Source organism: Polyodon spathula, chromosome 28 (assembly GCF_017654505.1).
Source record: "Polyodon spathula isolate WHYD16114869_AA chromosome 28, ASM1765450v1, whole genome shotgun sequence".
Classification (NCBI taxonomy): domain Eukaryota; kingdom Metazoa; phylum Chordata; class Actinopteri; order Acipenseriformes; family Polyodontidae; genus Polyodon; species Polyodon spathula.
In genome coordinates this window covers 2,086,828-2,113,950 of record NC_054561.1, presented here as the reverse complement: position 1 = coordinate 2,113,950, position 27,123 = coordinate 2,086,828, and the positions used below count along the sequence as shown (strand labels likewise).

Genomic DNA, 27,123 nt, shown 5'->3' with positions numbered 1-27,123 from the left:
ATCAGCTTGCACTTTACAAGAGAGGATATCTGTCTGATAAACCACAGGGCTCTCAATAATACATCATCAAACATTGTAATAAACAAACACAATTAGATTTTAGCTAAAATGAAAACAACATTGTCTAAGACAGCTTCAGGCAGTGGAACACCACCCCCCCCCCCCCCCCCCCCCAAAAAAAAAAAAAAAGTAACTTATTTGTACCAATCAACTGACAAACTATTTTCATTTCCTTACAGTGCCCACTCCTGATGCTGTTATATAAACAGCAGACACAGCTGTGAAGCGCACACACTATCTGTGATCTCAGCTTCTCAACTCTTCTCCAAGTTACTGCATATCTGCAAACTTACGATGGCATCTGTTGCGCTAGCCACAAGTGGGTACAGCTCCTGGAGCAGCTCTAGCCAGAATGTCTCTAGCCGGACCCAGGCTAGCTCCACCAGGATCAACAGCATCAAGTCCAGCAGGCTGTCAATGGCTAGAAAGGCCCCCAGCATGTACGGCGGGGCAGGAGGGCTTGCCACTCGTATCTCCCTCTCCCCCATTTCCCAGATCTCCTCTGCCGGCAGCATGGGAGGCTACTACCAGAATAGGTTCACAGAGGGGTTTGTCCAAGTCAGTGGGAAGCAGACCATGCAGAACCTCAATGATCGTCTGGCCACCTACCTGGAGAAGGTAAGAGCAGGTGATCTGTTTTGAGACCCAGCGCGCTGATAGGGTTACTGGATTATCTCATGCAATTACTCTTTTATGGCATAGAGGGTAAAATGAATACGGAGAGGAGCTTTAAAAATTCAATGACAAACTTTTTCGACTAGAAGTTTTTGTCAATTACTCCAAATTTTTTTTTTTTTAAATTATATTCTTTTATTCTTTCTTAATTTGGTAGTTGTGTTTTCTAGTTACAGATAGTTTGCTGATAAAAGATAGGGAAGTATTGGTAATATAGGGAGGTATAGCGAATCTTAGCATGGTAAATCTTCCCTATGTATGGTAGAGCATTGAAAAAGCATGGTTTACCATGATAAAAAAAAAAGAACGTAATTCTAAGAAATGCATGGCACTTTCAGAATGGTGAATAGAAATAGTGCTGGTGTTGGAGAAAGTGCCATTACTGAAACAGGTTATGAGACTTTGCGTGCTCAAGAGTTATGGACCTTGAGTGCAGACTTCTTGGTAATTGCTGATGGATATGACACGTTTTTTGTCCTTGTATAGGTCCACTCCCTGGAGTCAGCCAATTCCCACCTTGAGCTGCAGATCCGGGAGTTCTATAATAACCGAGCTCCAATGGCCGACAAGGATCTGACTGGCTACTACCTGACTATCTCTGAGCTTCGCAAACAGGTACTGTACCTCAGCACTTACTGCAGGACATGGGAACTGCAGCGTGCGGCTTCCTGTTTGGGATTTAAAATCTCAGTTTTGCGTTAAAGTCAAGCTCTCCTTTTTCTGTTCCAGATTAGCGATTCATCCATGCACTCCACCAAGCTGATGCTCCAGATCGACAACGCCAAACTGGCAGCGGATGACTTCAGGATCAAGTGAGTAATGATTGCAATGCTGTTGGCGTTATCTTAGGTTGCTTTTTCAGGCTATTGTTGTATACGTGGTCTTTCGCTGCATTCTTCCTCTCGCTATACCAATGCACCAGGTACGAGAACGAGCTGGAGATGAGGCGCTCGGTCGAAGGTGACATCGTTGGGCTTCGCAAGTTCCTGGACGACCTGACCCTGAAGAAAACTGATCTAGAGATGGAGATTGAGAGGTTGAAGGAGGATATCATCCACCTCAAGAAGAGCCATCAGGAAGTGAGGACTGGTCTGCAGGAGGGAGCAGGGAAATTAAACCAGCTGAAAAAAATGACATGCTAGGGCAATCTTTAAAAAAAATAAAAATAAAAAAATCTTATTGAATCCCTCCTCCAGACAAGTGAAGATAAACAAACATGACGTTTCATTTGACGTGGGTCATTTTGAAAAGCTGGGTTGACATTCAACTCAGCCGTTTACATGGCATTGGCTACTGCCCCCTAGTGGATAGCTAAGCACAAACACCTGGCTGCACAGTGACAATAATCCTGATTATAAAGATGTGACATAACTGTAGTCTTCATAACTAGAGGCAGTCCTCCACAGTTTATAAGAAGCCTCATGTGGTGTGACGATTTTTTTGACAGTTTCTAAACATTTTACAGACAAAAATGCTTGACATATTACATTGGAAGTACTTAAACCATACATTTTCAGAAGCCGTCATTAGTACGAATAGTAAACACACAAGATGCTTTGCAGAACACTCCGCAGATATCTACTTTGAAATGTCCACATTATTCCCCCAACCATAACTCCATAAATCCAGAGTTCCCTGCACTCATTCCAAGATTACAGGCTGTTAAAATGTCTACGGTCAGGTTTTCCTAACGCTTTTGTCCCCTGGGTATTTAGGATGTGCAGGCCTTGCGTTCCCAGCTGTCCAGCGATGTTTTTGTGGAGGTGGACTCTGCTCCTGGGGTGGACCTCGGGAAGATCTTAAGCGAGATTAGAGAGCAGTATGAGAGCGTAGTGGCCAAGAACTTACGCGAGGTGGAGACTTGGTTCAAGACTCAGGTGAGGAACAATCTCGGTGGAATGAGAGCCGGAGGATCCGAGATACCTATTATGGTCCTACTGTGACCTTTCAGAAACTCTGCCTGGGTCTCTTCACAACGTTATGACGCTATTTAAAGAGCACCACAACACAGTAAGACTGTGGTGGTGGGCTTTTCAATATCGCATTGTAGTTTCTTAACTAACCAATCAAAGGTGTATGAGAAATGAGTCACAGCATACCAGCAAAATCTCTGAAAAAAACTACGTACAGAAGGATAAAACTTGGTGAACTTTTGTAGCCCCTAGTGGTTGAATAAAAAACGACAATATTTTGGTCAGATTGTATTTTGCTATGGAGCAAAGGAATATTAACATGCTGTATTATTATTTTGTATTTATAGTACTTATTTATTTATTTTCTCAACTTTACACAACATAACATGCAATAAAAATTAAAGAACTTCATTGCACGGCTCTGGTTTGTATTTTACTATGCCCTGTATTTTGCAGACGGAGGCTTTGAGTCATCAGCTTACAACCAAAACCACTGCGATTCAGACCTCCAAGACCAAGATCTCTGAACTGAACCGCACCTTCCACTCTCTGGAAATTGAGTTGCAGGCTGTGCAAAGCTTGGTGAGAATGCCAGCACTCTGCCCCCTGGTGTAGAGAACAAAAACATCTGGAAAAAAAAAAAAAAATTCTCATACAATGGCTGATTCCTTCATTAGATTAACTTAAAAAAAAACAAAAAAACAATTTACTTTTCATCGATTTCAACACATCATTGATAAAAAATTCTGTTAAAAATGAGCTTCCCACAACAGCAACAAATGACTTGAATTGAAGCCACTGTTTAGTCACAGTTATGCTGGCTTCAAATGAAAGAAGTTGAACAATCGCAACAATTGTCATTAGTCTAAAATATCCGCATCAATTCCTGTTCCTTCAGAAGAATGGGGATTGGAACTGGGAATTGATTGTAAAAGGAACTGGAATTGAAAAACAGGAATTGACCCCGACCCTGCTCTCACCTATATCTTCTCCCTTCTGTAGCTTGGTGGATACAAGAACAGTAAAAAAACACCAACATAAAAAATTTTTGTTTTTTCTAACATCCATAGCAGGGCAGAATATTGCCCAGGATAATGGTTACAATCTGGTATACTTAAGACAGAAGTCAGGTCAAGTAGATACATGTTTTGGCTAGGGTGATTTTATTCCACCATGACAATGCCTTTTCCGCAAAATGTGTGTTGAGTTCCTTGATGCTCTCCCCTAGTATTACAACCTGGAGACCACTGTGGCAGAGACAGAACGCCGCTATGGGGCAGAGCTGAGTCAGCTGCAAGTGATCATTGACAGGCTGCAGAGTGAATTGATGCAGGTCCGAATGGACACGGAGCGCCAGGGCAATGATTACAGGATGCTGCTGGACATCAAGACCCGCCTGGAGATGGAGATCACGGAGTACAGGCGCCTGCTGGACGGGGAGTCGAGCATGTAGGTGGGATAGGATGGAGTGAACCATTTAAAGGGTTTATCTTGCAGAGTAGTACGTTTGGCCACTTGTTTCCCTTACTGTCTTGTTTCCACTGCCTGGCGCTACAGGCTTTGGCTGCCCACGGCTAGCTGGCCAAAACAAAAGAGCGTTCTAATACTTTTTTCCCCCTTGATAATTCTTGCTGTGCATCAAAGACCAAAGGCCATTGTTGGCTTGTAGGATCGTATCATGTTTTGTTTTAAAGAAACCACTGTAAATAAATGCAACTATACACATTACCAACCTGTATTTAATCCATTGTCAATTTCATTGAAAAGTGACTGAGGTGCTCTGCCTATTGTTATGTCACTGTTCTGAATGATTGCAGTTCAATGGAATTCTGAGAGGTGATGTCATGAATTGGGGTTCTCTGTGATGTGTTGTGGAATGCTGAAATACAGAAGGGGAAACTTGTGCTCTGATTGGCTGAAAGATCCCAGAGCAATCTGTAATTATGTTTAAATAGTTTAGTTGGAGATATTTCGAAGACAGGGCAAGTTGCTGCTGCTGCTGCTTGCTTGTACCTATTTGTGGGTTGTAGTTCAAACTCATTCCAGAGGTATTTGAAATACTTTTCTATGAATGTGTTCATTATTTTCTGCCTGCTGTTGACAGGGTAACCAAGACACAGAAGGTAACCCAGGTTGACTCATCCTCAAGTATCAAAACCAGCAAGGTCACAGAGGAAGTCTGTGTTTCTACTGTCTCTAAGGAAGTTGTAGGTAAGTCGAGAGAGCAAACCCTGCTTTGATTTACACGAAGTATTTCAATAAACACCAAATAACATGTAATAACTGGGTGGAATTATTTAACAATAACGCTGCACTAAATGCCCAAGCTGTAAGTTATCTTTATTACAGTTGGGTTTTGTTTTGTTACTGGGTCTTTAGTAATATTTTCAACCCCCCCCCCCCCCCCCCCCCCCCCCCATACTGATGCCGTAGAATTCCTTTTTAAAATCAATTCCCAGTTCCAATTCCAAATGCTTCACATGTCATGGATTTGGACATGAAGATGGACAATGGACATTTTCTGCCTCCTGTCTGTAATCTCACCTGCTGCTTTGTTTACTTCGTCCCTCTCAGTGGACCCCTTGGTGACACGCAGGGTGAAGATCATCACCCAGGAGGTTGTGGATGGCGTGGTCATGTCAGAGAAACTGGAAGAGATGGAGCAGCAGTTATAGACATGCCAGGGCCACGCGCTTCATGAGAGAGACGGATGTACTGCATGTCTCGCTAAAGCACTTAAAAAAAGAGCAAGACTCTGTTTGATTCTGTTGATGGTAACGGTAATAATAATAATAAAATTATTAATAAATAATAATAATAATAATAATAATAATAATAATAATAATAATAATAATAATAATAAAATGGGAACTGCTTCGCAATATGTTTGAATGTGTTTTTATTTGCCTGGTCTCATCTTAATTAATCTGTTACTACCAGCAATTAATGACTTCCTGTGTAGCAATAATTAGGACTCCACCTGCACCTCATGCTCTCTTTCTATGCTGCACCTTTGTATGTGAGATGTTCAATATAAAGGTTGCACAGGGACTTTCAGTGTAAGATTCAATTCAGGGTAAAAGGTAAAAGCAATCTACATGTTACTTCCACCCCCAAAAAACTTGTTTAATTACTATTGTTTTGAAGAAAAAAAAAACACCAGAAGAAAAGCTGTCCTTTCCCTAGTTAATATATAATATGTCCCCTCCAGTTTAAAATGCCCAATTCAGCTGTTACAAGGCTTCACTCAAGCAAAGATTTTAGAAGCTACTTCAAAAGCATCAAAGACTTCCAGGTAGGAAAGCTCTCCTATACCATTAAAAACCATGCTGTGTTGTGTATTCTTGTGAATCAGGTAATACCTCATGCAGCCACAAGGTGGAGCCACAAGCCAATTAACTGTTAATTGTTTTTTTTTTTTTTTTTTTTTTTTTTATATACAGTGCACGCTGATATCCAGTGGTCACAGTTTGTAAGTGCAGTCACTGTGTTTCAGGAATTCATTTTAATGCTCTAGATTAGGTTTTCCCAATCCTGGTCCTGGGGACCCCCCTGTGTCTGCTGGTTTTCATTCCAACTGAACTCTCAATTACTTAACTAGACCCTTAATTGAACTGATGATTTGCTTAATTAGACCTTTTAAATTGTTCAAGTTACTTATAAAACTGTTATAACTAACTTGAAATCTGGACCTGTTTAAGGTAAGCTTGGTGGTCCAGTGGTTAATGAAAAGGGTCATATCCCATCTCAGCCTCTGACTCACTGTGTGCGAACCTCAGCAAGTCACTTAACCTCTTTGTGCTCCATCCTTCAGATGAGACATAAAACCAGGGGGTCCTATTATAAGTGACTCTGCAGCAGCAGCTGTTGATGCACAGTTCACCCCTATCTCTGTAAGTCGCTTTGGATAAAGTCATCTGCTTAATGACTAATAAATAATACAAATTAAATAATCTAGTTAATAACTTCAATTTAAACTGTATCAAGTAAGTATATCACCCATAACAATTAAACACTCAATAGTCCTGAATTTAGACCCCCAAAAAACAACTTAAACATAATTCAATGACAAATGTTTCAAGTCTTTTGCAATTGATTTTCTTTTAGTATTTAGTAAAAGCGGACCAAAACACTATCTTGACACACAGCTTGCACTTTATTTATTTCTCCACCAGATGGTACTATAAACCAAATTATCCAACCTGTAAAAAGTGACACAGTTCAGAAATCTGCATTGCCAACGCACACACGCACGGACGCACGCACGGGCACACATCAACGGGGCTTGCTTATTCCTAATTAATGTAGCTAGCCCTGTCCCCCATGTTGGTATCCAGTGCTCTCTACACGTGTCCCTTTGACAGAGCGTCCACACGGACTTTGTGAATGAAACACAGTCACGAGGCTGAAGAAAGCTTGTGTCTCAGGTCAGCTAGGCAGCGTTTTTGAGGTCAAAGCATGTCTCACTGCTTGCAAAGCATGTTGGTAGTTAAAAAAGCAGCTGATTGGTTAATGATAGGGGCAGAGTCTCTCCAGGTGACCACAGTAGAGGAAAGCGAATCTTGCAGACAGAGCTTTCTGTAACCCAGCAGAGTGTAAGATCTCATTTTGAAATGAAAATATATGTTTATTAACAGAACATGTAAGAATTATTGTGTTAGCTGCAACCTCCCATTAGAGACAGGGAGATTCCTTGAGTTGAAGAGTCCAGTTATTCTTAGTCTCCCCCCTAAAATGTGTACTAAAACCATGGAAAAGTGAGTAGGACTTTTGTTGTGTACTAACACATAATTACAATGTGGGTTAGGGTTCCGTTGTTCAAACATATTTACGCATTAAGTGCATGAAAAATCATAGGCAGTGCTGTACATTTAAAATGGCAAATCACGATATAGTATTGTAAATGCATAAGTATAACCAGGTGAAATGCCTGGGAAAACTGCAAATGTACCATAAACTTTTATTAACTTTTAAAAGGGCCAATAAGACATTCAGTCATTCACTGCAATCAATCATTAATTCACATTTTGGATAGTCAGGCATATTCCCGTAATAAAAAGGGTGTGTTGAGGAGCAACAGTTTCAGGTAACAGTGTTGTCATAATTTACAAACGGTCAGAGACTCAACGCCATTGTCAAATTGCAGCTGTCAGGTTTTATTTATAAGATAGACTTTTTGCAAAATTTGTCAAAATGGCTATTGTTGTGTGATTAAAAAAAGGTGGTGCAGTGTAATTTTTCTCAGACACACACCGTGTGGTACGTGCTGCAGACAATCAGCTTTAACTACAGACTTTATTTAGGTTATACATTACACGCCTTCCTGAATCATTTATTACCGTATATTAATTTGTATAGCTGAATTTCCTGCTATGAGAAAAAGTGGTTAGATGTTGACCTGGGTGCAGTTTATAATGCTGTGCTGTCCATCTCTGGATTACTCATTATACAGTAGGGTTACAAATGTATGCTTTTCTAACTGGGCATTATTCATGCATTAGTTGTGGAAAGTTTCTTTTGGGCGTGGCACCTTCTTTCACAAGAACAAAAACTGGTTTCCTTTCTGCAATTCGTTGGAACTGCAATTCGTTTAATGCTGAATAAGGCAATAATAATAATAATAATAATAATAATAATAATAATAATAATAATAATAATAATAATAACAATAATAATAATAATTACATACAGTTCCTTTGTACACACAGTAGCATAAGTTTAGCCTGCTTGTTCACTGAGCTGCTCTTATCTCTTGAATTTCACATGTCAAGGTGGGCAGATGGCAGACATAGTGAGGCATTGTACCAAAAAGTGCATTCAAACACAATGAAGAAATCCAATGCATAGGGCAAGCATAGTGGAAGAATGCATTTGTGAATTGAAATGAATTATGAATGACAATATACATTCACTTTTTTGGCTTTTGACTGCTTCCTAAGCCCTAGTCTCTACAAGACTAAACACAGCTGCTAGTTGCAATCTTTTCTAAATCACCTGCATCATGAAATCCAAACCAAACTATTAAGTAATTGAAAAGCTCACCAATCCAGGTCCACAGTTTCTGCCATTCCAGCTATGTTCTGACATGGCTGGACTGGAGGGAACAATAAACCAATTTACATGTTGAGGTAATGATTTTAGCTCCCTTATTCCTGCTAAATCAAAATCAAATAAAACAGCAGTGTTACAGGGGGCAGTTCATCTCACCACATGGCCTTACAAACCAGGGTAAACTATGCTACATGCATGGGAAAAGCAGCATACAAATTCATTCAATAGTAAACTTTTATAAGGGGTGTGAAGGGCTGATCAGATAAATTAGTTTCTCTGTAAGTTTTGTCTTTGAATCTTAAAAGCATTCAAAGTTATGAGTAAAGGCTGAGTAATCATTTCTGTAACCTGCCCATTATCTCATTGGGAGCGGTCCAGAATCTGCTTGAAAACAGCACATGATAAAACTGATTGCAAGTTTATTCAGGTACACAACCTTGAGGGAGCTGGCAGATGAAAGGAGTGGCAGTTGTAAAGATATTGGATGGCATCTGGTTTAACGTGTTTAAACAGGGTAGACGTACTGAGAGACATACTTTCCCTATAAATAAACCCTACTTTTTTACTGTGCTATCATGACATGACAAAGACTTACTTTTGTTAAATTGTAGTAAACATTATGCTATATAATCAAGTTTTGCACCATCCTACACACATTTGGTTTAAAACAAACCCTGCCTGGCTTTATACAGATAACAACCATCTACTAAATGTGACACAATTAACACAATTGGAACCAGCATGAAATTCCTTGCTCTCTTGAATCCTGCTGTAAACACCCATTCTGCCTTTCTCAGCAAGAGCAGACAGACAACGAACAGTTTCTGATTGCAGAGAATACTGTATAGTAAGCTTAATTCGCGATTCTCCCTATTGGGCAACGAGACAGAATTGGCCCATGGTAAGCATTTCTTAACTGCACTAAACAAGATCTAATAAGCATATGCAAACAATTACTATTTCAGTGCCATGTCTCATGATATACAACATAGATTGTGGTTATAGGTAGGTTAAAACTGGGGGGGGGGGGGGGGGTTTGCTTGTTACTAAAAAAGCGAACCAGTTTTATAACAGAAAAGTTCTCATGTACAAAATAATGACCTGCAATGGAATAGCCATGGATGGTAATGCTGTGGGCTGCTAATGTATCTACTAGATTATTTCATGGCAATAATATGATGATGCTTTCTGTAAGGGTGATTTTGACAACCATGAGAAGGTTAATGCCTATCAAGGGTGCAAATCATTTTGAAAGTTGGTGTTAATCTGTTTTCCAAAACATTTCATTGAATGAATTCTGTAACACCTGTGAGTTGCCTTGGATAAAGACGTCTGCCAAATAAATAATAATAAATCATTTTGAAAGTTTTACCACCAGAGAGCCTCCATAAGCTCTAATCAAGCCTCGTTCATAACTTCCACATGAGAGGAACCTTCTCTCCTGTGTGGGAGGGTCGTGTGAGTTGTCCTGACCCAATCAGAAACGATGTAAAGGCGCTAGAAATAAAAATAATAAGTAGACATTAAAAAATAACTGGTAACACTTTATATTAAGGTGCTGCTTATTAATGTTCTATACATTTATAATAGATGTGTAATATCATAGAGTGCTAATAAAGCACTATAGATAGTTTATAATCATGCAATAGCCATAGATGGAATTACGTTTAAACATCCCAAAGTACAATAGGTGGCTAAAAACTGTCCCCTTTATAAAACTGTCATTCTGTCTATGACTATTGCATGTTTATAAACCCTCTACAATGCTTTATTAACACTTTATAATATAGTTATTAAGCATCTTATATATTTATAAAACATGTATAAAAAATTAATAAGCAGCACCTTAAAATAAAATGTTACCAAATAATTAAAGGCTTCTACTTGTGCTAGAATTGCATGTTGTTGGCACTATAATATGGTATACCACTTTGAAGTTTTAACGTTACAAACAAAGGTTACATTCCAAGGCAAGGTCCTGTTTGCTTTATGTGATAAGACTAGAGTGAATCCAGTCAAGGCTAGCACTGAATAACAGGGCAAAGGTCATAACTGTCTCAATTGCTATTTGCTTCTGTGAGCGAAAGGTCTCCACCTCCAACCACTGAGCTTTCCTGGAGCAGCTGTATAAAAAGGCTGCAGAGACCCATCGACTCCTAAACTGCCTGCTTCAGTCACTCACGATTACATCCTTTTCCAACCACAGTTACTTTAGCTCCAGCAGCAGTGAGCTCCCAGCGCATTTCCATCTCCAGCATGTCCAGGCTGGGTTCTGGCTTGGCCCCAACCGTCTATGGCGGTGCCGGAGGCAGTGGAACTCGCATCTCCAGGTCCTCATCCTCAGGGTTCGGCTCCAGCTCCGGGGGGAGCTTTCAGGCGGCAGTTTTGGACGAAGGCATCCATCTTGATAGCAAGCAGACCATGATAAACCTCAACGACCGCCTGGCTGTCTACTTGGAGAAGGTGCGCACTCTGGAGAGGGCCAACGAAGACCTGGAAGGGAAGATCCGGCTGTTCCTGGAGAAGCACTCTCCAATCCACCGGGATGTGAGCAGCTATGAAGCCACCATTGCCGATCTGCAAGCCAAGGTACTGCAGACACAGCACGGTGCCACAGTTCCATTTAAATATAGTGGTGTGCAAATGTATAACACCCCATTGCTTCTGTTTCAGTTTAGGAAATCAAGCAACTGTAACTGAAAATCTTGGAAAATGGTCAAATTAGTGTAATATCATAGGCCACACATGCAATTGATTTATAATAGTAAGAGAAAAGGAACACAGAGCCACAAAGGGTTAGAGATTATTTAGAAGTTGTTTAAGATGCCTAATTAAAGCACAAAGTGGTCTAACATGTTCACACAAGCCTGTTGTTTAACTGAAGACTGACATTGAAATTCTCACACCCAGAGGTTTTCATTCAGGTAGACATATAAAGGATATAAATGGCACTTCTTGAGGAGTTCTGATAAATGTGCACACGACTGTATAGTCAATAGTCGTTGTCCTTAATAAAAAAAAGTTTACATCAAGCTTTTGCAAAGCGTAATAAAGCATCATGAAAGCGTGGCACGGCAAATCTGTTAAATGCATGATAGAAGTACCAGTATAAGAAAAGAAAGAAAAGAAAACTTAAACCTACAGCTTCTATGCACTGGACTTGCCTGATCTAAGCATCAAGTTATTGGATGCTCAGTCGCTGCACTATCCTTGCACTGCTATCATGTCATCGTAGATACAAATTCTCTTAATCATAGATTGTTCTCATATTGTACTCTAGCAGTGTTTGCACTTACTGTAAACTACACTGTAATTAAATATTGATTTTACATAGTAACCTTGCGTTGCCCTGTAACACCTGCAAGGCACCTTGCACAAAGGCGTCTGCCAAACAAGCTAATAAAATAAGCTCTGTTCTTCAGTTTGAGAGTTTCGGTATGGTTACAGAACACCAAGGTATTGGCTCAACCATCATATTGAGTCAGGTTTTAAAAATCCATAAGCTTGTATCTTCCCTGAGGAATACCGGATGATAGTGTACTGTAGTACGGTCAGAGATGAAACAGATGGCAAAAAATCATGAGAAAACAGCTTAAGCACTGGAAAGTTAGATGAGTACCAACCCGTGATTTAGCACGTTTCATTTTATTTGTGCTATATCCTAGCTATGCTTTAACCAAATGAATGCTGCAGTAAGCGTTTGAGTCACTGAAAACTGGAGCAAATTCTGCCGTCTGTTTATATTAGGGTGACCACCTGTCCCTAAATGGGCTGGAAATTCTCGAAATGTAAAGATAAAGTCCCGGTCCCGGGCTTAATGCCTCCGGGACGGCATTTGTCCTGAATTTGTAGATACAGTGCAATCTTACAGTTTAGCGCCAGTCAAACCATAGCATATCTGTGTATAACGTCGCCCCTGTTGTATTATTTTGCAATGCCCGACACTCGCTCACTCGACAGTTAAAAAAAGGCGCGATCCAAGAAATCTCACATGGTATGCACAACTAACCACACCGACATCTCATCTCATGCCGATAACATCAACACGCTGTGAAGTGTACCCTTTTTTTGAAAATGAATAAACACAGTAAATAGAGTGATCAAATGTAAATAGAGTGTCACGTTTTTGCATTTTGAAGAGGTGGTCACCCTAGCTTATATGCTCTGTGGACGTTTGCGGCCTTGCTGTGATTTTACACACACACACACACACACACACACACACACACACACACACACACACACACACACACACACACACACACACACTCAAATTGTCATCTAACCTGCCTTATCTGCATTCCTCACTAACTCTTAAGATAAAAACAGGTAAAACCAAAGCCTGACACTGCTAAAATACTCTAGCCAAAGGTAGTTCTTTTAGTAAAGGGGTATACCTTACCCCCAGGCTTTCTTAGGAGAAATTTCAAAGGCCTGACATAATTCTATTTCTTTTTTTTTACAATAAACTATAATTACTGCATTTTAGTGACACTCAACTCTTACAACGGAGCTAATTAAGTTAAGATAACCGGTCTGCTTTCTATGAGGATGAAAAAGGCTGTTAATATTAGCAGAAGTGATAAATGGCATTCTCATCCTTACATTAGAGTTTGCATTTGCAACTGTAGTTTAACTTCAGCAGATCTGTTAATCCAGTTACACTTGCCATTAGACTCAAACTGTCTTTTGCTGTTCTGAGCCCTTCTTTTAATTGTTTTTGAATTTAAATTCTTTATTGTATTATATATTGATATTATATATATATATATATATCTATTATATTATTATATATATATATATAACATAAATAATTAATTTATATCTATATACTATATATATCTATATATATGATATGTTACGAAATTAATACGGATGCTTTAATAAATAAATAACTAGCGTTGTTCTTTTTCTTTAAGATCCAGGATGCTACTTTGGTGAACGCCCGTATCTACCTGAGCATTGACAACTCCAAACTGGCTGCTGACGATTTCAGAAACAAGTACGTTCAAATTCTCTTTTCTGCCCTAATTTACAGACCTGCAACCATGACTGAAACAGCCAATTGTCAAATTAAAAAGTCATAAATCTTAGTGGATTAACATGCAGACCTTCTGCTCCTGTACAAAGTTATTCTTAAGGGCAACAAATGGTAAATGTTACACAACTACACAGAATGCTGTTGCATAAAATAGAAGTGCGTGCAAGATTGTTAGGGTGAGGCTTAGAAACCTTAAAGAAAACAGCTGATGACTGCATCTTTCACAATGACTGAGTGAGGGTGTCATTCCCAAATCCTCCATACAATGGCACACTTTGTCAAGTTTTGCAGAGCAACACGTTACACTTCTACAGCACTAAAGCTTAAAACAGACCAACTGCCTCATCAAATGAATTGCTGGGCTGGTGGTAAACAGCATATAACTGAATACAAACTGGTGCCTGTTTTTTAATTACAGAGGAATGCCAGTTCAAAGACACGTTTTTGGAAATGACTGTAATAAGAACCCACTTCCCAGTTAGGGAACCTATCTCTTGTTCTGTCCCCTTTTGCCGTGCAGGTATGAGGCTGAGCTGGCATTGAGGCAGTCTGTCGAGGCTGACATCGCCGGACTGAGGAAGATCCTGGATGGGCTGACTCTGACCAGATCCTCCCTGGAGATAGAGATCGAGGGTCTGAAGGAGGAGCTGATCTGCCTCAAGAAGAATCACGAGGAGGTGGGTACAAGCCACACACTACAAGACGAGCTGTTGCAATCCCTTTGAGAAAAGTTCCTTGGGTCTCACAGGACGAATAAAAGCATAACAAGGTTTAATAAAGCACAGCAAAGGCAATGTCATCTTTAAAAGCTGTGGCACTACACAAGAGAAGACCCTGCAGAAATGCAGTGGAGAGCGACCAGTTTGCACAGGAGAAGCTTTAAATTGAGACAACGATTGCCCATCCTTGTGTCAATGAAGGTTAATCAAATATTGTGAGCACGCTTGAGAAGAGAACTGCAAGGCGTGATTTCCTCCTTAAGGCAGTTGATAAACTGGGGCACATTTGACCTTGCGGTTGGATGTTCTGTGTCTGGAACAACATTGTAACTCACGCCAAGACATTGATAGCGTTTACATATTGTTAGGAAAACAGAGTGGAATCAGAGCTCACAAAGTTCAGCTTCACACACACACACACACACACACACACACACACAGAGCAGGCGAGCAGCACAGAACCAAGTTCGATCCACATCAGTGTTAGCTGGTTCTCCTCTCTTACAATTTGGTCCCAGTCCTAAAACTATCAGTACAGACAAAGTGTATGTGTGTGGGTGACCAATGTTCTTGTTTCATGTGTGTTTTAGGAGCTCATCGGTATACGTTCCCAGTTGAGTGGGCAAGTGAACGTCGAGGTGGATGCTGCCCCCCATCAGGACCTGGCGAAGATCATAGCTGAAATCAGAGAGCAGTATGAAACCATGGTCACCAAGAACCAGAGAGATGTAGAGGCCTGGTACCAGTCTAAGGTAAGGAACCAAAATAGCATCCATTCCAGGAGTCTTACAGTACAGCCACAAAGTACAGCAGGACAAAGGATATTCATTCGGCTCACCATGGAAACTAATGTTGTCTTCTAATAAGCTTATAAAACAAAACCCACTAGCATTACTGTAATAGCACTGCAAAACGTTCAGCAGTGGCACTTTCTATTCTTGATTGAGTGAATCGATTTTGTTGTAGGCTTTAGAAAAGATTCAATGCTTTTTATTCTCACTTTTAATGGCAAGGTTTTTTTTTTTTTTGCTTTCCTCTAAAGACCGAAATCCTGACCCAGGAGATAACCACCAACACGACAATCCTTCAGACCAGCAAGAGCGAGGTGTCAGAGCTGAAACGCTTAGCCCAAGGCTTGGAGATTGAGCACCGCTCTCTGCTGAGCATGGTGAGTTCCTGGAGACATTTCAACAGGACAGATCCACCGAGATACACTTCTCATAAGACATCTCTGTTTGATAGATCAAAATACAGACTCATTTGAAATAAATTGACCGCTTCTGGTGTGTTTCAAACAGCCCAGTGCTCTAAAGAGCAACCCTTAAATAGTCATGCATGGCATTGCTGTGTATCTGTACTACAATCTCAAAGATCAGACAACACTAGCAATAGTACAGTGCTCCCCTTTTATAAGACATCCCTTATGCTGCAGAATCAGTCATAAGGCGACAATGTCCTGATTCCTATTTACCCCATAATATCATTACAGTAGCACATGCATACTTGTTATAAGACACAAATAGAACAACCTTGTAACTATGGCTCCTGACTATAACATTACAAAGGATACTGCACCCTAGTAATCTCTATCGGAGAATAAACTACCAGCGCAACTTCCTAAGGAACATCTACTTTATTTATATATGCTCTAAAACCTGGTTCCTCTCGCCGCTGTCTTCCAGAAACAGTGTCTGGAAGGGTCCATTGCGGACACCGAGGCTCGCTACGGCGCTCAGCTGCTCAGTTTGCAGAACATGATCAGAAGCTTGGAGGAGCAGATGATGCAGATGAGGTCAGACACAGAGCGCCAGTCCCAGGAATACAGGATGCTGCTGGACACCAAGACCCGTCTCGAGATGGAGATCGCGGAGTACAGGCGCCTGCTGGATGGAGAGGAGGACCGGTAAGAGCGATACCCCCTTTTTACTATTGACTTAGAGGCTGTTTGTGAAAACTAAGGCAAAAAAAAAAATAATTTGATTTGATAAATTCCCTGTAACACTGGCAAGATAAACGTGAGCAGGCTATACACTCACAGTATATGTTCAAACTGTTTGTGTTACCTAAGAAGATGCAAGTCACTTTGATCCTAAAAGCACACGGAGCCTCTTACAGCTTTGCGGTTTTGGCATTGTTAGCAAACTTAATTATTTGTTTTTTCTCTTTTCTTTTTTTTTTTTTTTTTGCTAAAAGCATCCAGGCCAACTCGCGGTCACCAGCCAGTGTCACGACGAAAGTGACGACCACCACTCAGGAGATGGTCGATGGGAAGGTTGTGAGCTCCTATTCGGAGGAGGTGCAAGAGAAACTCTGAGAGAGGCCCGAGAAATAAAGACAAGAGTCAATGACACTCAAGAGACCTCCTTTAAAAAAAGATTCCCAGATCAATAAAATAAGTTTGGGCGTTGCAAACTGTTTATAGTGTGCGGTTTCTTTTATTTATGTACCTTCTCTCTTATAACCTGGACCTTTTTTTATGTAAGAGGGTTCGAAAAAAACCACAAAAAAACCCAGACCAGGCGGGGGGTGAAATGCAAGCAGGCCACTTCCCCAAGAACATGGCAAGTTTATTCATACAAAAAAGAAATAGAACGGATCAATCAACAGCTAACTCGTAACCAGCCTAAACCAATCTCACCTCAAACTCCGTCCCTCTCTCTCTCTGACGTCACCGATCAAAATCTCACTTTTCATTTTGCACAGCAGAGTCCCCACACTCAAGCAAATAACACCAACAACGTAAATTTAGACTAACCAGGTAAATTAGTTTCAGTGGCACTTTCTATTCACACCAAATAAACTGTCCACTAACCAAACTAAATAATGAAAAATAAATCTCACACTTCTATTTCATGTCTTGAACTTATTAGCTCACCTCCCATGTGTCCCTAGAGCGATAGAGACATAAATATGTCATTAATATATCAGATAGAGACATCAAACTGTGAAAATTACATGCTGACAGCATCCAACTTTCAAGCAATTGGGCTTTAAAAAAAAAAAAATACATATTTGAAAACTGAAAGATAATGGCCCTGAAAAGCAAAGCTTTTCTGACTGTCGGGGAGGGCTTTATGTTCCTTGCAAAACAAAAAATGGCCAGGAAGGGTGAAAACAGTGGCAAGACCCCAATTCCGTCAGTAAGAGGGATGTGATGCAGGTGGGTACCTAATTAACATAAACCCCGTGCAAATAATGATGTGGTTGCTGCTAGACATTGCTGTGATTTTAGAAGATGAAAGGGATAATGCAACTGCTATGCCAAAATGAAAAGTAAATAAATGAATAAGCACATAGAAATACAGACAGAATTCAATAAAACACAGACGCATGCGCATATCTCAAAATAATGCAAAATTCGGCACACAAGGGGAGATGAAGGAAGGGTTCAGTTCTGAGTGATTGTTTTAGTAAGCATTATGAATGTTCGTTCACCACTGCTACATCCCGTTAGAAAGTTGACTTTTTTAAAGCGTTTTCCTATTAATACAAGTGTGTATCTGTACACTTTTTAAGAACTCGCCGACAGGTCTACTGAAACACAGACATCAAATAGTCTTCATCAGTTTTAATTTGCCTCGAAGGGGCGAGCATTAGTCTCTAACCTTTTTAAAAATACTTCTTGAATGCCATTCATTAGCTGCGCTTCAAATCAATTGGTGTATATATCTAGTCCCAGATCACCTCCAGAGCAAAAAAAAAACCCCAAGAAACTCTCTCCACAGGCTATAATAAAAGGTTCAAACCAGTTCAAACCCGAGGTAAAGTTAAAACAAAACCAGACTTGCCAAGTAATGGGAGGAAATGGATTATGTGTTTAAAGGATTACATGGTTAGTCATCACCCAAACTCCGTTAGGTGAACCCCCCTGCTTTCTCCACCTAATGATTCACCATGCTGGCCTGCATGCACATGCATTAATAGTGCTTTCACGAAAGTTCTTTAGAAAAAAAAAAAAAATATATATATATATATATATATATATATATATATATATATATATATATATATATATATATATATATATATATATATATATATATATATATATATAAATATATTTTTTGTTACATTTTTAAATCACCTGCATGCAACCCTATAATGCAACCTGAAATATATAACGTTAACATTCATGCATGTAGAACTCTAAACCCACAATACCTCCAGTGATAATTATTCCATACCAGGAATAGTATGATAACAAATGTCACAGCTTTGTTTAAAAGCCCCTGTAGTAACCCTGACTGCAATACTTGTTTAATGCATTCAAAAATGGGGCCCCACTTTGAGGAAATGTTTCTTAATCTGTCTGCTGGAGCCTCTGCAGCTCATCTTTTCACAAAAGAAACATGTGAACAGACAGTGGCACTGGGACATTTTCTAAAGTGGGGGTGCTGAAACCCCTATATATGACAGAAAAAAATAGATATAAAAAAGTAATATAAAAATAGCAACCTAACTCCAACTGCGATCAACACTATTTCAGTTCTGATGGCTGGCAGACAGGCATGCTTTCAGTGGGCAGAGCCTTTTTGTTTACTGAAATCTTAGTGGCTTGAATTGAAGTGAATACCAATATAAGACAAAGGCTTACAACCATTCCACTTTATTACTTGGTAGAGTGATAGACTGTGATACGGGGCTCCTTCGAATTGCTTTTAAAAAGAACACATATGATGACGTGCTTCACAATCCAATTCTCTCCTGGTCCCTCTGGTTCTTATTGTGCTGTAGTTGTAGGAGGCTGATTTGACAGCAGCCAGTACTTTGTAAACAGGTCCACTGTAGTTGATTTTGCAAAGCATGCACAGTGGGCTTTTCTTTGATCACACAACAACAGTTCATTGTCAACTATCTTCTATTTCAAATGAACACACTATTGCTTTATATAAACATTATCAATCAATCTGAACTTCTAACATGCAGGGGTTTGTCTGTCCTGGTAGAGTTGTCTGGGAGAAGTGTCCAAAACATGGGAAAGTCCTGGAAAATAAGGGAGAGCTGACAGGTCTGTAATATTGTGGATGAGGCAACGAAAATCTTAATTTCACCGCCACCAATAAATAAAATAAAAACAAGGCAACATATAACATTATTTCTGCAGGATCCACTCTCCACAGAAAAGCAAATATACCGACAACTTTAAACGCAGTGGCTTTGATACGCACACTGTACATAAAGACAGAGCTAACGCCGTGAATGGTGGAAAAAATAAGGACAAGCTTATAATGTATTTATTATTTCATGTAATTTGCATCCGAATCAGTAAATAAATAGCTAGCCTTTAGGTAGGCTATAAAGCTAAACAAATACTTGGTAAACAGCTGTTTAATATTCTTTATCAGTACATTCTTTATCAATGTAAATGCTGTGCATGGAAATTTAGTTTGTTTGTTTTACAAGGCACTCATGTAATTGTTTTTGAAGTGAATTGAACGAGGTTCGTGAAGTGCCTCACTACCCAACATTCAGATAACAAGTTTATTATTATTAGTCATATTGTTGTTGTAGCAAATTTTAAACAACCAGTAGACTACAATATTTGACAGTTGTTATATGGCATACATTTATCTGTAGAAATACTGCATTAACTACTTTTTTTTTCAATGTTATCTATTGTATAGGGGAAAAAAAGGTCTGGCAGCAAGACAAAGGCATGGCTTTTTTTCTGTTGTAAAGCAGCCATTAACTGATCTTTATGCAAGCACAACACCTGTTAATTTTTTTATTTTTTTAAATAGGCATGTCAGTTGACTTCGTCCTACATTTTACAAGCAACTCAATAAGCTTTACAAAGCAGTACTTTGCAAAATATAGAAGTGCTTGGTACAGAATCTATTGGAGCAAATGCAGTATAAAGCAGATTGAGCAACAACAAGCTACTGGATACCACACCCAAGAAGTCTGTAGTACAAGAAATCAGGGCTGTGCATTTGGCAAAACTTGGAAACAAGGTGTGGGCCAGACCATATCTATTCAATATCCAGGCACCAGTTTAATGTAAAAAACAGCCTTGCTTAGTTGGATTCTACATATTTTTTAAAGACAAAAACACCCTTGAGAGGATTGCATGCACCGTCACAAATGTTGATGCGTATTTCTGTATTTTGTTTGGTGGGGGGGGCGAAAAAGAAAATTCCATAGTACCGTACCAATACCATATCAATTTCATTTCTATAGCGTCCTTCATGTGCAGTCATCTCAGGGAGCTTTATGAAAAAAAAAAACAGAAACAAATGACAATGAAAAGAACGCCAGTTTGCTCGCTTCGAAAGGCCAAACTAAAGCTTGGAGCTTAGGTTTAAATACTGCTGAGACGCTGAGGATTTAGGATAACATTTAGTTCCAAAGCGAAGGAAGCCTCGCAGGTTTTTCTCGAGTTCTTGTAATAGCATCAGGAACGAGACTCAGAGACTGGAAAGCTGCAGTTATAGCGCTGTTTGTGCACATTTATTAATTAACACACACACAACAGAACACACAGGGCACGAGGGCCAAAACAAAGGTATGAAACAAAAAACCAAAACAAAACAAATTAAAAAAAAAACACAACAGGGCATATATACAAGACTTACAGTGATCAGCTGGGCATTCACCCTCACTAACACCTCTCCTGCATAACACCACTGAAAACAAAGCATTTGTCGTTTCTTTGTATACATGTAGCCATTCGCCAATTAGCACTCAATTATCTAATTGGGAATGAACACAAATAGATTTAACCTCATACCTGCCAAACTTACATTTGCACACCCATTCCGCTCTGCCAATCCACCATTCCCTGATCTTAAAGTGTGAGCCAGCTTGTAGGGAATAAGTAGCTCGCTTTAATAGGCAGGGCCAGAACCATGAATTAATTATTATTAATTAGTCATTTAGCAGACGTTTGTATCCAAATGACTTGCAGAGACTAGGGAGCCTGCTGCGAGTCACTTAAGGTAGAATCTCAGTTTTACGTCTCATCTGAAGGACAGAGCACAAGGAGGGAAACTGACTTGCTCAAGGTCACCCACAGTGAGTCAGTGGTTGAGCTGGCATTGAACTAGGAACCTCCTGGTAACAAGCCTCATTTCTTTAACCACTGGACCACCAAACCAGTAAGTGAGTGTTTGAATACATTGTAAGTGAGGAGTGGCGTTTTTAGTGACCTTAAAACTGGAGAAAAATATCAAATAGACTCAGTGCGCTTAAATATTCATGCTGCAGCATTTAGCTGTGACTTGTTCAATGAGGCATCAGTGATACCAGCAAACCAGGAATTACAATAATCAACCCTTGAAGAAAAATTCTAGGAGTGGTCCAGTGGTTAAAGATAAGGGCTTGTAACCAAAAAGTCTCTGGTTCAAATTCTGGCTCAGCTGCAGTGGCACTGGAACAATTTTTGAAGGGGTGCTGAAAGCCATTGAACAAAACTGTAACCCCGGTATATGATGGAAGCCATGCAAAGCCAGGGTGTGCTGCCACACCCCTTGGTCCAGCACCCTTGCTCAGCTGTGTGACCCTAAGCAAGTTGCTGAACCTCCTTGTGCTCCCTCTTTCAGGTGAGAAGTTGTAAGTGACTGCATCTGATGCATAGTTCACACACCTTAGTTTCTGTAAGTCGCCTCGGCTAAAGGAGACTGCTAAATAAACAAACAAGAAGAAACAAACCCACTTATAAATCATATTAGTGGATTTGGTTTTATTTAGATTAATTTTTGTCCTCTAAAAAAAATTAAACAAGGTAAAGAGCTTTAAATATATATGGCCCCTTTAAATTTATAAACTCACTATGAAAATCTCTCAGCGATGAAAACACTGTCCCAATTTAGATCCGGCCTCATTAACTGAAGATGTACTCAACAGACCCGCCCTGTCTCTATTGCTTGTATACTTTGTCTTCTTCTCCTGTACAGACAGCTTTATTCAGGCAGGAATTTGTAAACCTGTAGAACTATGTCTTCAGGATTAGGGTTCCCAGATGTCCCAGGAAAACTGGGATTGTTACCTTAATTTGTTTTGTCCCAGTCAGAAACTGGTTAAATCATCCTCGTTTTTGCTATTTTGTATTCACAAAACTGTAGCAGTGTGTTCAGCAAGTTGACAGGAAGGTAATTTATTATACCAAAATAACATTTTAAAAAAACAAAAACTTGTGGATAACTTTAATAATTCTGAGTATGTCTTTAATAGTTAATATTATTCCTGGACAATGGCTAGGTTTTTTTTTCCTTCCACTGTATCTTGGAAGTGCCACCAGCCAAGTCAACATTACATTAGTCCGTATTCTGGTTTAATGAACACAGCAATTTTAATGACTGATTTAATATACAGTGAACCTCGTTTTACTTGAAAAATGTTGAGTTAACCATGGGTGAGCCAAACTGGAGTACCCTGAAAAAACCCAATCAGAGAACATGCAAACTCCACACAGATAGACCCGGAAGTCGGAATCAAACCCAGTAACAGAACTCATATCCTTACAGTATTACAATATTTACAAGTTTATTTTTTTAATATGTCTTTATAAAAACAGTTGAAAGAACTGCAGTGAATTAATTAATTGCAGTACTCTACAAACTCAGAGTAATGTCATTACGCCAAGTTTTTAGTGAACATGTAATGAAGATTTGGATGCACAGGTGGGTCTCAATTCATATGAACTTTATTCCGTGGTTTATTAGTTAACATTAATAGTGTGTATTACTATTCTCCTGCACTAATCTACCACTCTGCCATGTGTATCCACACACAATCTGTCTAACCCTTTCACTTCTTGACCTTACTTCCTTTGTGCGACTACTGGTTCCCTTTCAATTCGAAGATGGCTGTTAAGTGTCACTGAGGTTAATATATATTAGTCTCAAGAACTGTTACCCTACAATTCTTGAGACTAAGTTTCTTTATTCAACCTCCTCGATGGTTGATTATGATTGCTTTATTATCAACTTATTGTAACTGCTTCAGAATGGCTACAGCTTGAGGCAAGGCACATGCTGATGCCTCTAGGAAAGGCGTGACTCAAAACCTGACACGGATACAATGTGGACCATCCTGTACCTGACAAAAGAAGCATTCATTAAGAGTATTACACATTGTTCGGCATTACTTAGTAGCTCTGTAATGGGAACTGTCCTCTGATTTTCAGCTCCCGCAGTTTCTATGGCAACCCAGAACAACAAATACCTAACAACACAGACAGGTAAATACTGCCCTGAAACAGATATGGGCAGGGCTAGGGTTTAATACTGCTCTGAAACAGATATGTGTAGACAGTATTGTCCCTTGGCTTATGTTATAGATTCAAAAATATATATTATGTTACAGAGTTCAAAAATAGTTTGGAAACATTTACATCTACTTCATAATTCTGTAAGAAATAAAAAATAAATAAATAAATGCACCAATAGTTCAACACTTTACATCAAATGAACACAACATGAATGACCTGCAATTTGTAGTTTTAGAAGAAATTCAATGAGACAATGTACAACAGAAGAATAAAGGAAAATTAACAGATAAATAGACTCAATACCAGGATGCCTGAAGGTTTAAACAGAAAGGAACAGATTGTTACATCATTAACTATATAATAAATGAGATCACAAACACAGTAAGAGATTTGAATAGAAATAAGTGAGCATAGTTATCATGGCATAAAAATTCTACCACTAAGTAAATAAGTAGTAAATGAGTATTAGGTCCTCTGCTATTCCTAATCTACATTAATGATTTAGATTCTGGTATAGTAAGCAAACTTGTTAAATTTGCCGACGACACAAAAGTAGGAGGAGTGGCAAACACTGTTGCAGCAGCAAAGGTCATTCAAAATGATCTGGACAAGATTCAGAACTGGGCAGACACATGGCAAATGACATTTAATAGGGAAAAGTGTAAGGTACTGCATGCAGGTAATAAAATGTGCATTATAAATACCATATGGGAGACACTGAAATTGAAGAAGGAATCTATGAAAAAGACCTAGGAATTTATGATGACTCAGAAATGTCTTCATCTGGACAATGTGGGGAAGCTATAGAAAAAAGCCAACAAGATGCTCGGATATATTGTGAAAAGTGTTGAATTTAAATCAAGGGAAGTAATGTTAAAACTGTACAATGCATTAGTAAGACCTCATCTTGAATATTGTGTTCAGTTCTGGTCACCTCACTATAAAAAGATATTGCTGCTCTAGAAAGAGTGCAAAGAAGAGCAAAGGATTATTCAGGGTTTAAAAGGCATGTCATAAAAGAACTGGATCTGTTCAGTCTTGAACAAAGACAACTATGCAGCGACCGGATTCAAACATTCAAAATCCTAAAAGGTTTTGACAATGTTGACCGAAGGGACTTTTTCAACCTGAAAATAGAAACAAGGACCAGGGCTCACAAATGGAGATTAGACAAAGGGGCATTCAGAACAGAAAATAGGAGGCACTTTTTTTACACAGAGAGTTGTTGGAGTCTGGAACCAACTTCCCAGTAATGTTGTTGAAGCTGACACCCTGGGATCCTTCAAGAAGCTGCTTAATGAGATTCTGGGATCAATAAGCTACTAACAACCAAACGAGCAAGATGGGCCGATTGGCCTCCTCTCATTTATAAACTTTCTTATGTTCTTAATTGGCCAGTTAGAAACTGATCGTTTCCTTTGAATCGAAAGCACCCTGCAAAACCTAATGACATCATTTAAGAGAATCACCATGTTCCAATTAAATGTCTTTTCAGTTTTTTTTAAACCCTACATGAAGACGTTACACCCTATTGTTATGCTGATGTATTTATAATGTGTATCTGCATCAGCCACATGAAACTCTGCAGATTAAAAGGCAGCAATTTGTTTTTAATTGAAAGCACTTTGGAAATTATACACACATTACGAACAACCTAATTGTGTGATTTAAAAGTTGAACCGGCTTTCAACTGAAATGTGTCAATTCAGTGAGACCTTAAAGGCAAAGTATTCGGAACTGCTGTATTCGCCTGGTCCCTTGTGCCCAGCCTTTGCCCTGTTCCATTGGTATTGCATTACATTGCTCACTAACGTGTAGGGGCACAGAACTGCTAAATGTCTCTGTCACACTTAGCTCCACTTTATACCTGATGTCTGCAGTGCAAGCATATAAGAAGGTGTGGTCCTTTACCTGCAACAGACTCTACTTCCAAGAGAAGTTTAAAATGTATCAAGCAGGGTTGCTTTATAGCAGACCATTGCATTATCAGCAATGGCAACCCACGGGAGAAAAAATGGTAACAGTTTATATTGTGTCTCCAATGACTGTGGTTTAAATAGTAGCTACTTCGTAAATACATGTGTACTTACACATAATTACAATGTTATTATGCATAGTTACAGTGTACTTAAAGTGTACATCCTTTTGCAAGCTCTAACACTATTCCTAACTCCAACCCTAACCCAACCCTAACCTTTTTTGTTCTGATACAATTGTGTACATGCATAGATCATGCAAAAATATGTACGCATGAAGTACATTGTAATTATGCAAGTGTGTGTAAGTACACATGTATTTACTAAGTAATTACTGTGTGAATACACAGTCATTAGAGACACTAATTTATACTGTTACCAAAATTGCACAGTGATCCAGAAATGGAATACTAGTGAGCATTGAACTTCATTGTTTCTGAGTACACTAGCATTGTGTGTGTGTGTGTGTGTGTGTGTGTGTGTGTGTGTGTGTGTGTGTGTGTGTGTGTGTGTGTGTGTGTGTGTGTGTGTGCGTGTGTGAATTATACCATGCGTGTAAGGTGCCCCTTGATATAATGTTGAACAAACAGAACCATCTTCTCAGCTAAAATGCACAAGATGACACCTCATGTAAAATAAGAGACATATTCATGGAATTCTGAAATGCAAAAAAATACCATCAAACATGCAAAACGTGTGTGTTAGCTAAGTTAGGTGGCTTTAAAGACTTGACATAGTTCCCTGAATCTCAGCATATTATGAAACATAGTGTTTACTCTCCCACAGTTTCTAAATAGACATTCAACAGCCTTTACTTATCTTCCAGCAATGTATTACTCTCTTGGCAGTAAGCCAGGCAATTGTTGACTAGGTGGTGTTCAAGTATGACTAATGCAAACTGCTGCAGTTTCAGAAGTATTGTTTAAACAGTACAAGTTGATTAAGTGTGGTGCTTTTTTAATTGTCAAACTAATAAAACTTGGACCGATAAACTATCATACCTGCAACTATAATAAAAAAAAAAAAAAAAAAAAGATGAACATGTTGTAAATATTAACAGAGGGGCGGGCATTAGTTTTTTTTTTTTTAAATGTTTAATGACTAACTAGATGGCTCGTTTAAAAAAAAAAAAAAAAATACAACGTTTTTATAGTGTTCACTTAAAATGATCTACCAGCTCTGTTTTCACAAAATCAAAAAGCTACAGCCATGGCAAAATGTTTAGCATCACCCGATAGAATGAACTCATTTTGCTTCATAAAGTCGAATAAACCTGCTGAATAATGTTACGTTAACATATGGAATTACACATCGCTTTGTAGTTTTCCCATAATGCGAAAACATGACAAAAATTGAAAAATCTGACATTTCAAAATCTTAGCTAATACTAACTGTACTACTATTATGGCTTCTGGTAGGCTTTTGCGATATGATGTTGTTGTTTCTTTAGATTACATGATGTTAAATAATAAAAGAT

At 39.1% G+C, this 27,123-nt stretch overlaps 2 protein-coding genes across 3 annotated transcripts; both read left to right on the top strand.

Annotated features, from left to right (window-relative positions):
• The first annotated feature begins 277 nt into the window (after nt 1-277).
• On the top strand, nt 278-5,495 carry LOC121301833 (keratin, type I cytoskeletal 19-like). Its single transcript, XM_041231455.1, has 9 exons — nt 278-678; nt 1,222-1,350; nt 1,465-1,547; nt 1,658-1,814; nt 2,451-2,612; nt 3,105-3,230; nt 3,877-4,097; nt 4,753-4,859; nt 5,223-5,495. Exons 1-9 carry the CDS (start codon nt 355-357, stop codon nt 5,321-5,323), a joined length of 1,410 nt encoding a protein of 469 aa, XP_041087389.1. The 5' UTR covers nt 278-354; the 3' UTR covers nt 5,324-5,495.
• A 3,674-nt stretch (nt 5,496-9,169) lies between these two features.
• LOC121301834 (keratin, type I cytoskeletal 50 kDa-like) lies at nt 9,170-17,001 on the top strand. Of its 2 annotated transcripts, XM_041231456.1 has the most exons (8): nt 9,170-9,600; nt 10,906-11,288; nt 13,619-13,701; nt 14,261-14,417; nt 15,050-15,211; nt 15,502-15,627; nt 16,142-16,362; nt 16,653-17,001. In XM_041231456.1, exons 2-8 carry the CDS (start codon nt 10,956-10,958, stop codon nt 16,771-16,773), a joined length of 1,203 nt encoding a protein of 400 aa, XP_041087390.1. In that variant the 5' UTR covers nt 9,170-9,600; nt 10,906-10,955; the 3' UTR covers nt 16,774-17,001. The 2 variants fall into 2 exon arrangements, with proteins under 2 accessions (XP_041087390.1, XP_041087391.1); XM_041231457.1 differs by lacking the exon at nt 9,170-9,600 and having other exon boundaries at nt 10,742-11,288.
• Nucleotides 17,002-27,123: the final 10,122 nt, after the last annotated feature.